Below are 16,335 nucleotides of genomic sequence, written 5' to 3'. Positions count from 1 at the left end.
AAAGCCCTCCCGGATTCAAACCCTGACACTGTCACTTAAGGGGGGGGCAAGTTCAACTGTCTGTGCCTCTGTTTCTCCATCAGTGAGCAGAACAGGCGTTCCTGCCATATGGAAATGAATGAGTTCACACACGGCAAACCCAGAGGTCTACCCTTAAAAGTGTGAGATCTCTTTATGATTTGGCTGCTGTTATTATTCTGATACTGAATAGTGATTACACGGAGCTCACGGTTCAGCCTTCAAAGCAACCTTTTTGGATTCAGTTCTAGACGTCCTAACCTTTCCTCTGCCTTCTGGAGGACTTGTCAACCACACTGCCATACAACACTGCTCACCTAGTTAACCTCGACTCACCTGGCCTGCTGCCGTCCTAATCTTTTTCATCGTGTCTTCTCAATTAAATTCTAAGTTCCTTAGAAGCAAGGCTGTGCGCTATCTTCCTTTATCCCCCATGTAAATAATTCAAGGTCTTGTACATATGTACACTTGTGTAAGAACATGTTGGTATGCATGTGTGTACACTCACAAATACAGGTATGCATATGCTAACATGTGTGTAGGAAAAGAGGCAAGTTCAGTCTTCCTATTTCTGAACCAAATAAGTGTCCTCTAGCGGCTGGGAAGAGCATTATCCAGCTCCAACTTGTTTTCCAAGATTCTAGCTATTGAGGAAGAAGTAAATTTTCTGGACATTGTTGTCTGACATGGGATTGATTTTATTTTCTTATTAACAATATTGTTTGTCTCTATATTATCAAAAAGAAGATTGAATATTCCCTGTTTTATCTACCAAATAAAACTATGACGACTCTGAATTGGGCATCTGAGGCTCTCCAGAGCTTACAAAGGATCGCTGAGACAGTCATGAAACTGACTACCCTTGGGCTCACTAGTGTATGAAAGCCTCTCGTCTTTATTCATGGGAACAAATCCCTAGTGTTTCTTTCAAAATATTGCACTGCTTCCACTAAACCAAAAGGCTACAATAATATTTCCAGAGGTCTTGCAGACTGTGTAGATAGTCCATCCCTGCCTCCTTACTCTTACAAAGAAGAATGCAAAGACTGACATAGGTGAGGTGACCCAAAGAAGACCATGTGGGGAATCCCTCTTATTCCTGAGATTAGAACATTGTCTCCTAATTGTTTCAGCATAGCACTTTCTAAAGGTCCAACATCAGACCTTGTTCAGCTTCAATAGGCCTCAGGAAATAATGGCCTCTAAAGTCGCCCAAAACCCATGCTGACGTGGCCGTGATCAACAATATAGCCAAGTCAGCAGCTATGGAGGAACTCTGGTCACTAAACAAACTACAGATGCATCGCAGTTTATTAATTAGGTGTATGGGCAGAAGGCCATGGAATGCTGTTGACAAGACGTTCTGGAAAGTCTACCTTCTCATGTGAAAGACCTAATTTGCTTCATCCCAGATAAATTTTTGAGGTACATCATGCCTGGTCCTTCTGGTCAGTTCCTGTCTAGGTAGCATCCAAAGTGGGTGACTTTAGCTTCAAATATGAACATTCCTCAACCTCATACCACACAAAAAGGTAAAGGAAAGCCAGGACGGGGCAGAACCTGACAGCTTGAGAAACTTGTACAATGGAAAGAAAAGGATAGATAAAGGGTGACCCCTAATATTAACAATAATTACTGTTTCCCTGCTCTGACTACTCCACATTTTTGTTGAAAACTCTAGACAAGAAAACAAAATATAGTGCCAGGATATGGGCTTTAGAATGCCACAGCAAAATGTCTTCCCTAAGCACCTATAATTTCTGTCAGAAATCAGATTTCAGTTCAGTGTTGGGACAAATGGGGAGTCACAAAGAAGAAGGGCAAACTAATTAGATGGTAAATATTGTTTGGAAAACTCATGACAAGAACTTCCAACATCATTCTCTCTGAAGGAGGCTTTTGTTCAGTTACTTATCTCACATAGACCACATCCTACAACCCTGACCTCAGCACCACCGTCTACAACGTGAGGGCTGAGAGCTTCACCGGTTTGCCTCAAAGCTGCCTTTCGGATCTGACAGTCAAACAACATTACCCTTTCCCCCAAATTCCCAACAACAACAACAACAACAAAAAAAGTCATCTCTCCCAGTGTTCCTTCACACCTTAATTTGAATAAATGAGGACAATTAAAGTGATGTACAGCATGTATGACAAAGTTCACTACCCTTACAAAAATTAACAGTGTAATTTGCTATAAACTCCACCCTTGTTCTTCTGCCAAGATTCTAAAAGGAAATGCTATTGGTACTTTGAATGGAATGATGCCTCATTGTGCCCACTAACTGTCATTAGCATCTCCTAGTCACGTAGGTAGAGGAAGTGGCATCCTTCACTACCTCTACGACTCAAGGCCCTCAGGAAACAGCATCACCCTAGATAGGAAGTCAAAGGTTCACTACCCAAGAATATGGGGAGTGGGATTTTATTACCCTTGAATCATCTCAGCTTCACTGAATTCCAGAACTGATGGGGGAAATTAACATGAAACAAATCCATAGCAATGTGGTCTTTCCATTGCCTGTCACTGTAATTTCTTCAGCGTGTGCTAGGCGCACTCCTTCACCACCTTCCCCTTACACATCAGCTCTCAGGCAAGAAAGCTGGTAATTGATGGAGTCTTTGCCCATTTATTCTCCCCACCAAATCATTATCCACTCTCCCCCTAATTTTACCTGGCACAGTATCCTGCAAGAGTCTGTCGGCAAAAGAAGCACCAAGCAAGACAACCAAAGTGCAGGAATCATTGTCTTCCACACAGTGAGCATTCTTGCTTCTGTAAAAATAAAAGGCAAAATGTCTCCAAATCGAAGCTTTCATAGCACCATGCCTCTTCGGGCACAGTTCATCTATGAGAACTGACTCTATTCAGTGTCCTCTACATAGCTCTCTCTGGTCAGCCGTGGTGGCCCAGTGCCCTACTATTAAGATTACCACGAGGCTGCAGGTAGAATCGTCAGCCCGTACAGGGAGGCTCAGGCCACAGCTGAGCTGTCTCTGTTCTCTGTTGTTGATTTGCATGGCACACCTAACACGGGAATCTCTCTACACAAAGCTGCTTGGTGGATTTCGCCTGGCTGACTGGCTGGCTGTAACAAATAACAGCCTGTGTTCGGGGAGGGAGAATGATAACTCACTCCCTGGATTAGAGAGGGCTGGGAACTGTGTAGGTGGCTACAGGACATGAGCAGGGATTCTTGTGGGGAAGCTTGGCCTAGAAATACCTTTGAAGAACAAGCACTAGGCTTATCCTATTATCTCTCTTTGCCCCAAGCCCCAGAGGTGTTAAGTAACCAGCAGTTTATGCAATTGATCTTGTTATGCCTATCAGAAATTACGTCAAAACTGAGCCAATTGCTTGCCATCTCCAACAACGTTGGCATGTGTTGGGCATACAATACACTCAGAAATATACTCAGTGGAGAAAGAGGAAAGGAGAGAGAGGGCAGGAAGAGAGGAAAGGAGGAAGGAAAGGTGGGTGGGGAGAGCTGACAACTGGCAAAGGGACACAGAGGATTCTGGAAAACCCACTGTTAAAGAGTCATCTGAAAATATTAACATTAAATTTTAGTATTTTCATCCTGAGTAAGACAGTAATTGAGAGATGTTAGAAGTCTGCTTCCTAGAAAAAATAATTTGCATGGTCAGAATTCATTGTCTACGTAAATGAAAATTACATATATATGTATATACATATATATATACACATATATATCCATTATTCTGCATAATTAATACATTCTCATACACTTCTAAAAAGTAAGATCCAACATGTACCCAAAGGTATGTCTCCCTCCCACCGTGAGAGTTGATAGGTGGATAGGTGACAGGTGATAGGCAGGCAGTAGATGGGCAATAGATAAATAGATGATAGACAAATGGACAGACAGACAAATGATAGATTACACAGAGAGGAGAGGATAGACAAAGATAGATGATACACAGGTAGAAGGATGGGTGGGTGAATAAATAGATGATAGATAGATAGATAGATAGATAGATAGATAGATGATAGGCAGACTGATTGATTGATTGATTGATTGATTGATTGATAGAAGATAGATAGATAATAGACAAATGAATAGATGGATGAATGGATGGATGATAGATAAATAGGCAGATGATAGAGATAATAGATGATAGATAGATAGATAGATAGATAGATTGATAGATAGAATGACAGACAGATAGTTGATGGAATAAGACCCAGAAGACTTGGCTGTTATCACAGTAGTTGGGTGTTTTTTTTCCTTTTTTTTTTTTTTTTTTTTTTTTTTTTTTGCTACTTGACTATCTTTAGGCAGAAAGAATTCTTGCACTCATTCGTGCATCGTATGTAATATCGTCATTACTTAAACAATAAAATTGTGTTAACTTTTTATTCATGTTTTCTACTCTAAAAGATAAATCTAGCAGAAATTCCACTAAAAACCCAATGGTTGTGCAAAATATTTGCAGCACATCTTTCAGCTTTCTGTTAGTACATTTATGGCTCTTCCACAAAAGGCAAGCATACTGCCCATTGCTTTTAAACAGCAATGCAGAGGGCACATAATTCCCAGAAAACTCACAGCCATTTTTATGTCTTTTATTTCACCCTAAGTCACTCAAATACATAATGACTCCAAAGAATGCTGGTGATCTGTCAGCCACCTCCAAGGCCCTCATGGCTTTGAGTACACTTAGTAAAGCAGAAACATTACAGCCACGGGTGCCTTGTTGCTATAGTTCTGAGAAAACCTAAAAACAAAGCTCAATGTGTCTAAATCAACTTGTATCTTCTCATCATCTTGGGATATACCATAGTAGTAGCATATTTTCAAGGCAGTAGGGTCAATGTCTAGTACCACACACACACACACAAAGCCAATAAACAAATAAACAACAGAACAGAACCATATCCACTCTCCGAAACAGAAATCTCTTAAGAGACTGGGAAGATGTTTATGTCTGTAAGGTGCTTGTTGTGCAGGCATGACAAGTTGAGTTCAATTTCCAGCACCCAGAAAAAAACCAAGAGCAGCTTCAGGCACCTATAACCCTAGCCCTGGGGAGACAAAGAAAAAAGAGTCCCTAGGGCTCACTGGCCAGCTGGACCAGACAAATTGTAAGTTCCAGTTTGAGTAAGAGAGAGGAAGGAAGGAAGGAAGGAAGGAAGGAGGGAGGGAGGGAGGGAGGGAGGGAGGGAGGGAAGGAAAGGACTAAAGAAATGACTCAGAAGCTAAGAGCACTTGCTGCTCTTCCAGAGGGTGGAAGCTGGGTTCCCAGTACCCAGATTGCACAGCTCACAAGTGCCTGTAACTCTATCCAATACCCTCTTATGCCAACACACATCTGCATACACACACAGACACACACAGATACATACATGCATACACATACACACATACATATGCACATACATGCCCACACATACAGATGCAGACACACACATGCATACATTCACAAAAAAAAAAAAGGAAGAAAAAGAAATGCTCGATGTCCTTAGTCATCAGAGAAAGGCAAATCAAAATGACTGAGACTCCATCTTACACCCATTAGAATGCCTAAGATTAAAAAAAAAAAAGAAAGAAAGAAAGAAAGAAACTCAAGTGACAGCACATGCTGGCAAGGATATGGAGAAAAGGGAACTTCATTGCTGGTGGGAGTGCAAATTTGTACAACCACTTTGGAAAAAGTGGAAATAGTTCTACTTCAAAACTCAGCTGTTCCACTCCTCGGAATATACCCAAAAGTTGTTCCACCACACAGCAAAGACATTTGCTCAGCTATGTTCATAGCAGCCTTATTCGTGATAGCTAGAATCTGGAAACAACCTAGATGTCTCTCAATCGAAGAATGGATAAAGAAACTGTGGTACATTTATACTATGGAATACTACTCAGCTATTAAAAACAAGGAAATCTTGAAATTTGCAAGCAAATGGATGGAACTAGAAATGATCATCCTGAGTGAATTAATCCAGACCCAGAAAGATACACATGGTAGATACTCACTTATAAGTGGATACTAGCCCAACATGGATGTCCTCTGAAAGTCTCCACTCAGCGGGGGATTGGGACAGATACTGGGACTTGCTATTGGGACTCCAAGTGAGAGAGGTATGGGAGAATGGGGAAATAGAAGAATCTAGAGGGTCCTGGAACCCTACAAGAAGACCATCAAGGCTGGTGGATCTCTACACAAACTACTGTACCAACCAAGGACAATGTATGCATTAAACCTAGACCCTCTATTCATGTCTGTCCAATGGACAACACATTCTCCACAGTTGTGTGGGGAGCGGGGACTGACTCCGACATGGACTCTGGTGCCCCCTATTTGACTACTTCCCCTTGATGGAGAGGCCTGGTAGCACTCAGAGGAAGGGGAAACAGGCTACCAGGATGAAACCTGATAGGCTGTGATCATATGGTGAGGAGGAGGTCCCCTTCTGTCACAGACCTAGAGGAGGGGAATAGGTGAAAAAGGGAGGGAGCAGGGAACGGAATGATACAAGTGAGGGGACGACAATTAAGATGTAATCTGAATGAATTATATAAACAAATAAATAAAAATAAGGAAGAGGGCAATCAAAGAAGAAGCCTGATGTTGACCTCTGGCCCCCACATGCATGCTTACATACCACACACAGAAGTGCACACAAACATGTGCACAGATACCAAAATACAGAAAAGTATTTCTCTCAAGTAAAACAAACTTTACAAATGCTCTAAGAAATGATTAGAGGCAGTAAAGCTGGATGTGGCGGTTCTCACCTGTAACTGAAGCTGAGACCCAAGGATGGGTGAGAGTTCAAGGCCAGACTGGACTGTGTAGGTAGGCCCTCTTGAAAAGAAGAGGAAGAAGAGGAAGAAGAAGGAGGAGGAGGAGGAGGACAACAACAAGTAGAGGAGGAGAAGGAAGAGGAGAAGAAGGAAGAGGTGGAGAAGGAAGAAGAGGTGGAGGAAGAAGAGAAGGGAAAGAAGGAAGGAAAGATAAAGAGGGAGGGAGGGAGAGGAAGATAGAAGAAAAGAAAAAGGACAAGAAAAAAGATATGAGGCATTACTCTACCCAAAAATTTAAATAGACATAATAAACATTTTTTTAATGGCAATTGAGGTTTACAAACCAAGATAGAAATGGTTTGCCTAAAATTGTTGGTTTTGTTTTGTTTTGGTTTGGTTTGGTTTGGTTTTTGGTTTTTGGTTTTTGAAGACAGGGTTTCTCTGTGTAGCCCTGGCTGTCCTGGACTCACTCTGTAGACCAGCCTGGCCTCAAACTCACAGAGATCCACCTGCCTCTGCCTCCTGAGTTCTGGGATTAAAGGCATGTACCACTACCACCCAGCTAAAATGGTTTCTGGTTTTGTCTTTTTTGCTTGTTTGTTTGTTTGTTTGTTTTTCTTTCTTTCTTTCTTTCTTTCTTTGTTTTTGAGACTGAGTTTCTCTGTGTAGCCTTGGCTATCCTGGACTCACTTTGTAGACCAGGCTGGCCTCCAACTCACAGAGATCTGCCTGCCCCTTCCTCCCAAGTGTGGGGATTAAAGGCATGCACCACTACCACCCAGCGTGGGTGTTATATATAAATACCTTGATCATATATCATTTTGCTTTAACTTTTTTTTTTGATAAAGGGGCTCTCTACATACCCCTTGCTGCCCTGGAACCTTCTATATAGACCAGGCTGGCCTCTGCCTCCAAGTGCTGGGAATAAAGTTGTGCACCACCCAGTTTACTTTAACTTTTAAAGAGTTAGAGTTAGTATAATATTTATTTTTTAATGGTTTTGGTTATTACTAAAAGTATATTTCTATGCATTGCAAAATAATCCCTGTTTTGTGTGGAAACATCTCTCATGTGGGCCTTCATTAGACTTTGCAGGGCAGCCTGTTGATAGTTCCATTGCTACAGAGAGCCTAGAACCTTCTAAGCCCACCTTTATTACCCAAGAAGACCTCATTGTGCATAGAACTGAGACTCTAGAATGCTGTCTTGCCTCGAGTCTCAGAACAGAATGCCTCACTTTTTTGTGTTTGTGCCTTCATAAGCTTCTTCTGAAGGTTAAAGATATTTCCTCAAGTTGACCCTTTCTTGGATTTTGCTTATAGAACCAGTTGCTTGTTAAGCGGAGCGGTGGGTTTTCATATGGACTTGCAGGAAAGCACTCTTTTCTCCAGTGTGTTCACAGTTGTTAAAGTGCAAGTGGCGCCATGAAAGCAGCAAGTTCTGAAGCAGCAGGAAGGCCGAGCTGCAGGCAGAGATGTGACTAGACTATCCAGCGCTTACCCCGTCACCAGGGCCTCCATCTCTGCACTCTTGTCAAAAGCCATGGGCGTGAAGTAGGTAGATGCATACACAAATAACAAGCATTCATTAATTAACAATGACTTTTCCCTCACCCTCCTCAAGGAAGCCAAAGTATGATGGGGCCCCTGGTGCCCAGCCTAGGGTCTGGGATTGCAGACAAAGACTGCTCCCTGGAGAACAGCATTCAGGCTTTGCTGAAAGCGAGCACTCAGAAGCAAACAGCACACAGGGTGAGCATGCTCACATGGCATCCATGTCAGGCACTGACCAGAGTGTGTCCTGAGAACCAACTACCTCATGAGTCACCACAAAAGCAAAGACAAATCACTATCACTCTGATGCTGCAAGGACAGGGACTAATGGCATATGCAAAATTTAGGGCTCAGGTGATTGCTGAGTCAACCAAATGCTTGCTATGCAAACGTGAGAACCCAGACGTGATTTCCCTGAACCCATTCAGAGAGTAGAAAAGAAAAAAACTGATTTGTACAAATTATTCTCTGACCTCCACACCAACTAAATAAGTAAAAATTTGAATTTTTTAATTAAAAATTCTGAAATGGAGTAGATTGCCATAGAAAAGCACAATTCCTAAATATTACTTTCTTTTCATCTCCTTTTTAACTAACTGTAGATAAGACAGAATCTCCAGAACATCACAAAGTCCAAACTGTAGCAGCCCAAAGCCTGCCCTGGGCTCTGGAGAGAGCTCCGTGCTCTCCCACAGCTTAGCAGAGAGGCAAGCACAGGAAAGATGGGGAAGCAAGGCTCTCCAAGGTCTTAACACAGTCATGGGGCTCCACCACACACTTCAAAGATTATTTCAGGGCACATTTTAGCAGGGCATTCAAATTGTAGCATCATCCCGCTGAGAAAATGGCGGAGGTTCAGGATACATTGTGAAATGGAAAGAGAGGTGTGAGACTTCCTCATCGCAGAGATGTAAGGACCCTAGGCCCATCCCCAGATTTAAAAAAAAAAAAAAATCAGAGAAATCGGAGGAAACTCTGACAGGGCATTTAACAAACTCTCAGCTCCCTGTTACTCATCAGATGTTCTGGCCTGCCTTACCCATCCTGCTCTTCCCTAAGATACTGACTTCCTCAGATGCCCGTCTCTGCTGTCAACGGCTTTCCCCAAGTCAAGTTCAATTAGAGCAGGACTAGAGAGATTGCTCAGTGGCTAAAATTGTAAGTACCAGTATGGTTGCAGACACACTGGCCATTGGAGGGGCAGGTGCAGGAGATCCCTGTGGCTTACTGCCGGATCAGTCTCACCAAAACTGCCAACGCTAAATTTAGTAAGTGATCTTGTCTCAAAACTAAGGTGGAGGAGGATGCCTGATATTGACCTCTGACCTTTGCACCCATACATGCATGTGCACATACAACACACACTCACACATGTGACACACTCACACATGCACCATATACATATACTCATGCACATGCACTCACATTCACACATGTGACATACATATGCATTGTATATACACGTATTCACATTCACTCACACACGTGCACTACCCCTCCTACACACACACACACACTCATACACATACGGAAATTCTTCACAGCTTAATGTACAGAACAGTCTGATATGAAAATAGGCTTTAATTATGCATCAGTTCAAAGAAGAAAAGCTAAAATAGCAAATGATGATAAATCTTGGGAAGCTAGGCCGGGGATATGGCTCAGCTGGTAGAATGCTTGTCGTGAGTTCAGTTCCCAGAACCGCGTAAAGTTTCCTCACCTGCATAGCATTTGAGTCCAGACTGGACTACTTGAGACCCTGTCTCAAAAAGAAAAAGTATTTCAAACATCAAAATAACATCATGAACTTTATATGTGAATTAGATTGAAGCCAAGTGACACTACTCAAGTGACAGCACACGCTGGCGAGGATGCGAAGAAACGGGAACACTCCTCCATTGCTGGAGGGAGTTCAAAACTTGTGAAATCACTTTGGAAATCAATCTGGCTCTTTCTCAGAAAACTGGGAATAGTGCTACCTCAAGACCCAGCTATACCACTCCTGGGCATATACCCAAAAGATGCTCTACCATATAACAAGGACATTTGCTCAACTATGTTCATAGCAGCCTTATTCATAATAGCCAGAATCTCAAAACAACCTAGATGTCCCTTAACCAAAGACTGGATAAAGAAACTGTGGTACATTTACACTATGGAGTACTACTCAGCTATCAAATACAAGGAAATCTTGAAATGTGCAGGCAAATGGATGGAACTAGAGACAATCATCTTGAGTGAGGTAACCTATACCCAGAAAGACATGCATAGTATGTACTCACTTATAAGTGGATATTAGCCCAACATAGATATCCTCTGAGAGAGTCCACCCAGCAAGGGATCAGGACAGATACTGGGACTCAAACCCAGACTCTTGATTAAGAGCTGCAAGGTGTATGGAAGAGATGGGGAACGGAAGGATGGGGGAGGGGTCGTCAAGAACTCCACAAGGAGACTATCAAGGCTGGCAAATCTGGACCCAGGGGTGCCTACACAAACTGATGCACCAACCAAGGACACTGTAAGCAAAGAACCTAGAGCCCCTGTTCAGATGCAGCTGATGGGCAGCTCATTCTTCATGGTTATGGTGAGAGCCTCTGACACAAATTTAGTGCCCCTTGGTGGAGAGTCCCTGTGGGAACACAGAGGAAGGGAATGCAGGCTATCCAGATGAGACCTGATAGGCTGTGGTTAGACAGTAGGGGAGCAGGACCCCACCTATCAGAGGTCTAGGGGAGGAGAATAACGTGGAAAAGGGAGGGAGGGTGGGAACAGGAAGATAAGAATGAGGGGATTACAATTGAGATATAATGTGAATAAATTATAATAAAATATACATGATATCTTTATTTTTAAAAAGTATCAAGCTAAGAAGCATTTGAGGCAACTTAAGAGTTCACGCTGATAAAGGAGAAACATAGACAGCAAAACTGGGGGGCCTAGAGAGATGGCTCAGTGGTTAAGAGCACCGACTGCTCTTCCAGAGGTCCTGAGTTCAATTCCCAGCAACCACATGGTGGCTCATAACCATCTATAAAGTGATCTCATCATACTGCATACATAATAAATAAATATTTTTTAAAAAGACAGTAAAACTCTAACAGTTAATCTTGACTGTCAACTTGGTTAGTGCTTGGCTTGACTTATGTGTTTCCATTACACATTTTTTTCCCTGAAGCACTCCTGATACTCCAATTTCAATAGCCACATCATTATCATAAGCACAGGATCATCTGTACATCAGCAAAGGAGTCTCAAGAGCTCGTGCACATGAGACAAAGACTCGGAAATGATAGAAAAGTAGGTTAGTCTCCTGGTAGTGGTAGTGTAGTTGTTGTTGTTGCTATATTGTCATTATGACTGCTAATTACTTGCTTAGGCATGTTTTCATCTCAACCAAACTTGCCTGGAATTTGCCTGCCCTTTCAGTATTTATCGTGGGTGAAGCCACGTGAACAATAATATGCTTGGCCCAATGCTTTGAACTAAGGGACAACAGCTGACCTCACTAGGCCCATAAGCCCTCAGCACAGGAATTTTTACAACCTAAACAGGAAGAAAGAGTTCAACTCCCTCTCTTAATCCAGAAAAGGAGAAAACAATGGGAACCCAAAGCAGTAATTCCAGATTTAATTGCACAATAAGATTCCAAGAGAAACCTGTGTGAAAATACTCATGTCTGAGTCCATGAGGATTTCTGGAAGTAAGACTCAGACGCCGTCATTTTCTGTAAAACTCTTTTGCGTTATGTATTGTGTCATCTTGACATAAAGTGCAGTTGCCTGGGAAGAAGAAATCTCCGTTGAAGAATTGCTTTCATCCGATTGGCTCATGGTCAGTGTCTTAATTGCTAACTGATACAAGAAGGCCCAGTCCATTGTGGGCTGTGGCATCCATCCCTGGGCAAGTAAGCCTGGGATGAACGCTAGATCTTGACTGTGACCTCTGTATGCTACACCTTGACTGTGACTTCCATATGCTACACCTTGACTGCAACCTCTGTACACTACACATTGACTGCGTCCATCATTAGCATTTTTTAGAGAAGAGCCAACTTTTAGTACTTCCCAACTGATATTAACATATGAAATTGAGGGGAAACCCCAGGATTCCTATTAATAAGCCATTGAGAGCAACCCACCCACTGAAGGAAAATAAAGAACAAACCAAGAAGATGCCATATGGAAAACAAAGGTGAAAACCAAGAGTTCGGGCCACTGTCTTTCATGTCCTGGGTTGTCTAAGACATCCTTGCATTACAAGGCAGTCCCTTTGGGACACTCAAGCTAGATTGGTTTAGGAGTTTGCTTGCTGCATTTCAAAAATTCAAGAATAATATGCAGAGGCAGTGAGAGTTTACAACTCTTATAAAAATAAAATCAGGACAGGAGAGAGGACTCAGCAGTTAAGAACACTGGCTCTTCTTCCAAAGAGCATGAGTTCAGATCCCTGCACCCACATGGCAGTTAACAACCATCAAATCTTTCAGTTCCAAGGGATCCATCATCCTTACCTGATGCCATGCAGGCAGGAGGCACACATACTAGTGTACAGATAGGCATGTAAGCAAAACCACCCATATACATAGATAAATAAATAAGCAATATTTAAAAATAAAGTCGAGGTTTCCTGTCTACTGTGGCTATTTACTGGCTGTTCTGTTAAGAGAAACAATTAGAAGTAACAATTTCTATATATCCCCAAGTCTACCCCATAAACTGTAGGTTTTCTGAAGTGCCTAAGATGGGCTAAGGCTATTTTCCACTGTCGAGTTCGATCATATCTCACTCAGACAGAACCAAGGGGCAGTGGCAACAGCAGTGGGTGTGGCCTGCCCCAGTAGGAAGAAGCACATTATCATTGTAGTGGTCTAGAATTGTCAGGATTTGCTGATGGTTAAAGAAAGAAGAAAAACAGACTGCCACTTGAAACACACTTGTACTATTGTTCTCTATAGACACAGCATCCCCATTAGTGCTTAGACCCAGGGAAAGCTGCTTCCAACCTCATTTCCCGTGCCCCCTCCACACCCAAATTTCCAGAGACCAATCCTGGTTCCTGTTTACAAGTTTTTGTTCATCCATCAGACACACAATGATGCCGTACCTCTGAACTCTGTATATCTGGCTGGAAAGGGATGGAGATGTATGTGATCTTGGAATACAATCTGTAAAGACCCCAAATGCAGCACTTGGGGCCTGGGAACTGGCTCAGCCAGTAAAGTGCTCGATGCTCGAACACAAAGACCTGAGCTGTCTCCCCAGCATCCATGTTAAAAGGTTGGTACTGGAGTGAGCCTCGGCTCTGAAGGACAGAAACAGGGGGAGAAGGACCCCAGGGACTCCAGAACTGAGAGACCCTGTCTCAAAATATAAGGTGGGGAGTAATAGGAGATCCCCAGTGTCAACCTCTGGCCTCCGCGTGAGTGTACAAAGGTACACATATGTGCCTGTGCAACTCACATGCAGATGTGCATCCACTTGAGCTCCCTCCCTCCCTCTCTCTCTCTCTCTCTTCCTCACACATACATATACACAAAAACATATACACAAACACACACACACACACACACACACACACACACACACACACACTCATAATGTAAGCCTTGCAGTCCAGTAAGGCAAACCATTTACTAAGTGTACTAAATATCATTCATCTGAGCTACTAAGAAGTCAAAAGTATTTCAATAATAATGATGATGATGATTAATAATAATAATAATAATAATAATAATAATAATAATAATACAGATCAACTCTGAAAGAGTAAACAAAATAAGCCATGAGAAATGTGAGCGTAACTCCCTTTTCAGTCAACAACTTTTTTGATGGGGAAACTAGCATTTTATCAAAATTCAAAGAGTAAACATTTTGAATAAAAAATAAGCTTGCTTTTTAAAATATGCTCAATGGACAGTGACTCCTCCTGGAAAAGGAAAGCACCCTGGCTGGTGGTTCTGGTGGTAGCGGGGAAGGGGGGCGGGTTCCAGATTTTTTTGAGGAGGTATAAAACTTGCCATCTGATTTCAAGGACATGTTGAAGCTGGTGGAACTTTAATAATAAAATTGAGTATTAAATAGCATAGCATCTCATGGGAGAAAAAGCCAAGCTCCCATGACCAACTGTGTTTAATCACGTGAAATCACGGGGTGGGGGTTGGGGGACGTGGATAGACTCAGTTGTTCAGTCATTCTAATATCTATATTTCACCATCTAGGTTGGGTCAGGAGAGCACAGAGCCAAAGACAAAAGTAAAGCTGTTTTCCAGAGTGGAGCTTGTATTGAATAGAGCTTCCAAGTCACCAAATTCTTTCTTGGCACTCATTCCCTGTACGTGTTATTAACTGAGGCCCAAAAGACCGAAGCCATACTGCCATAATTAGCTGCTCCTTTCTGAAGTTCCTCAGCGCAGGGAGATCACAGGAAGGAAGGGAGAGGATGTGACTACTCACCGTGGCTGGTCAACAAGGCTCTTGCGATCTCTGCCGTCCTCCCTGGCGGCTGGAGGGAGGGGCGTCATTGGCTTTCCTTTGCCATGTCTCTCTTCAGATCAGCAACTGGGCTCCTGTACCTCTTAGGCCATCACATCAGCCCCGAATGGTAGCTCCAAAGACGGAGGCAGCTGTGCTGGTCTCCCACACACAGCTGCCCCATGTGCAGAGGTGCTGTAGCCTGACAGACAGGTCCTACCTGGGAGTAGCATCTGCAGTGGGAGGGGCAGAGAGCTGGAGACGTGATGAGTCACGAACCAAGTCTCTCTCTCTCTCTCTCTCTCTCTCTCTCTCTCTCTCTCTCTCTCTCTCTCTCTCTCTCTCTCTCTTCTCTCTGCTCTGCCTTTGACAAAAGGTCCTGGCCCAGGGCTGTGGTGGTGGCACAGGATCTGTGGTACTTGACCAGAACTTTTCATCCTGCCAAGTCTACCTGAGCCTAAGAGACAGATACAGAAACCACACATGGTGTCTGCACAGGGGCTGTAACCGTCCGGCTATGGGAGCACTAATGTTATTCTAGCAGGCCTTCACCTATTCCTACTTGTCCTTACTTCCAGGAACAAGTGTTAGTACAAGTCGCCACCTCTTTGTGGTTATGGGGACACAGATAGTTCTACCGTGGGGGCCAGGAATTCAGAATGTCAGCTCCTGCACCAGCCTGGGTAGCAGGTGAGTGATCAGCGGCCCTTGGCGACTGGCAATGGCCATAAGGAAAGGTTGTCACTACCTGGAAGTTAGTTTTCACTGCACCAGAACTAAGCCTTATACTGACGGATACAAACACATGGGCTCTTGCAAAGCAACTGGATCATAGCTTTATGAAACTTAAAGCAACTAAAAAATTATTTTCGCTTTGTTTTTGTTTTTGTTTTTTTTTAGGGGTTAGATTTGGGAGAGTTCTTGGGCAGGACTTTGTTTGCTTTTGTTTAAGAATTCAGGGCCTTTTTAGTTTTTCATTCGTGTTTGAAAAGCTACACTCAGGGTTACGTAGAATATGACCTTTTCTTTTTAAACACTCAACAGAAAAGTTCTTGTAGTGTGGTGAGAGGCACCCTGTCCTGGTTTGCTTTCCATTAATGTGAAAAACACCATGAGCAAGAAGCAACTTAGGGAGAAAGGGGTATATTTCACCTTATAGTTTATAGCTATCCACCAGGAAGGGAAGTCGGGACAGAAACTTAGAGACAGAAATTGAAGCAGAGAGCATGGAAGAATGCCACCTGCTGCCTTGCTCTCCTTGGCTTGCTCAGTCTGCTTTCTTACACGGCCGCTACCTGCAACCCCCTGCCCAGGGGTGGTGCTGTCCACAGTACGCTAACTCCTCACGATCAATCAATACTTATGAAGAAAATGCCCTCCATGGACTTGCCTACAGACCAATCTGATGAAAATATTTTCTCAATTGAGGTTTCCCCTTCCTAACTGGCCCAGGCTTTGTCACACAGACTGAAAAACTGACCAGCACACACACTTTAGTTCTAAATGCCCCCCCCACACACACAC

General features: G+C 43.1%; 1 protein-coding gene and 1 long non-coding RNA gene across 2 annotated transcripts in view; one reads left to right on the top strand and one right to left on the bottom strand.

Moving 5' to 3' along the window:
- LOC311581223 (adhesion G-protein coupled receptor F2-like) overlaps positions 1 to 15,029 on the bottom strand; it is a 35,310-nt gene extending 20,281 nt beyond the window's left edge. The window contains exons 1-2 of the mRNA XM_084753311.1: positions 14,794 to 15,029; positions 2,694 to 2,794 (exon numbers count right to left, since the gene is read on the bottom strand). Coding sequence (XP_084609437.1) covers positions 2,694 to 2,786 — 93 coding nt within the window. The 5' untranslated portion in view covers positions 2,787 to 2,794; positions 14,794 to 15,029. The remainder of the gene's footprint in view (positions 1 to 2,693; positions 2,795 to 14,793) is intronic.
- Positions 1 to 16,335, top strand: part of LOC311581228 — a 1,115,569-nt gene that overhangs the window by 1,016,965 nt on the left and 82,269 nt on the right. The window lies entirely within an intron of this gene.

Source organism: Acomys minous, assembly GCF_964271855.1.
Source record: "Acomys minous genome assembly, chromosome: 13".
In the NCBI taxonomy this organism is placed as follows: domain Eukaryota; kingdom Metazoa; phylum Chordata; class Mammalia; order Rodentia; family Muridae; genus Acomys; species Acomys minous.
Note: the sequence above shows the minus strand (reverse complement) of the source record. Positions and strands in the feature narration are given on the sequence as shown.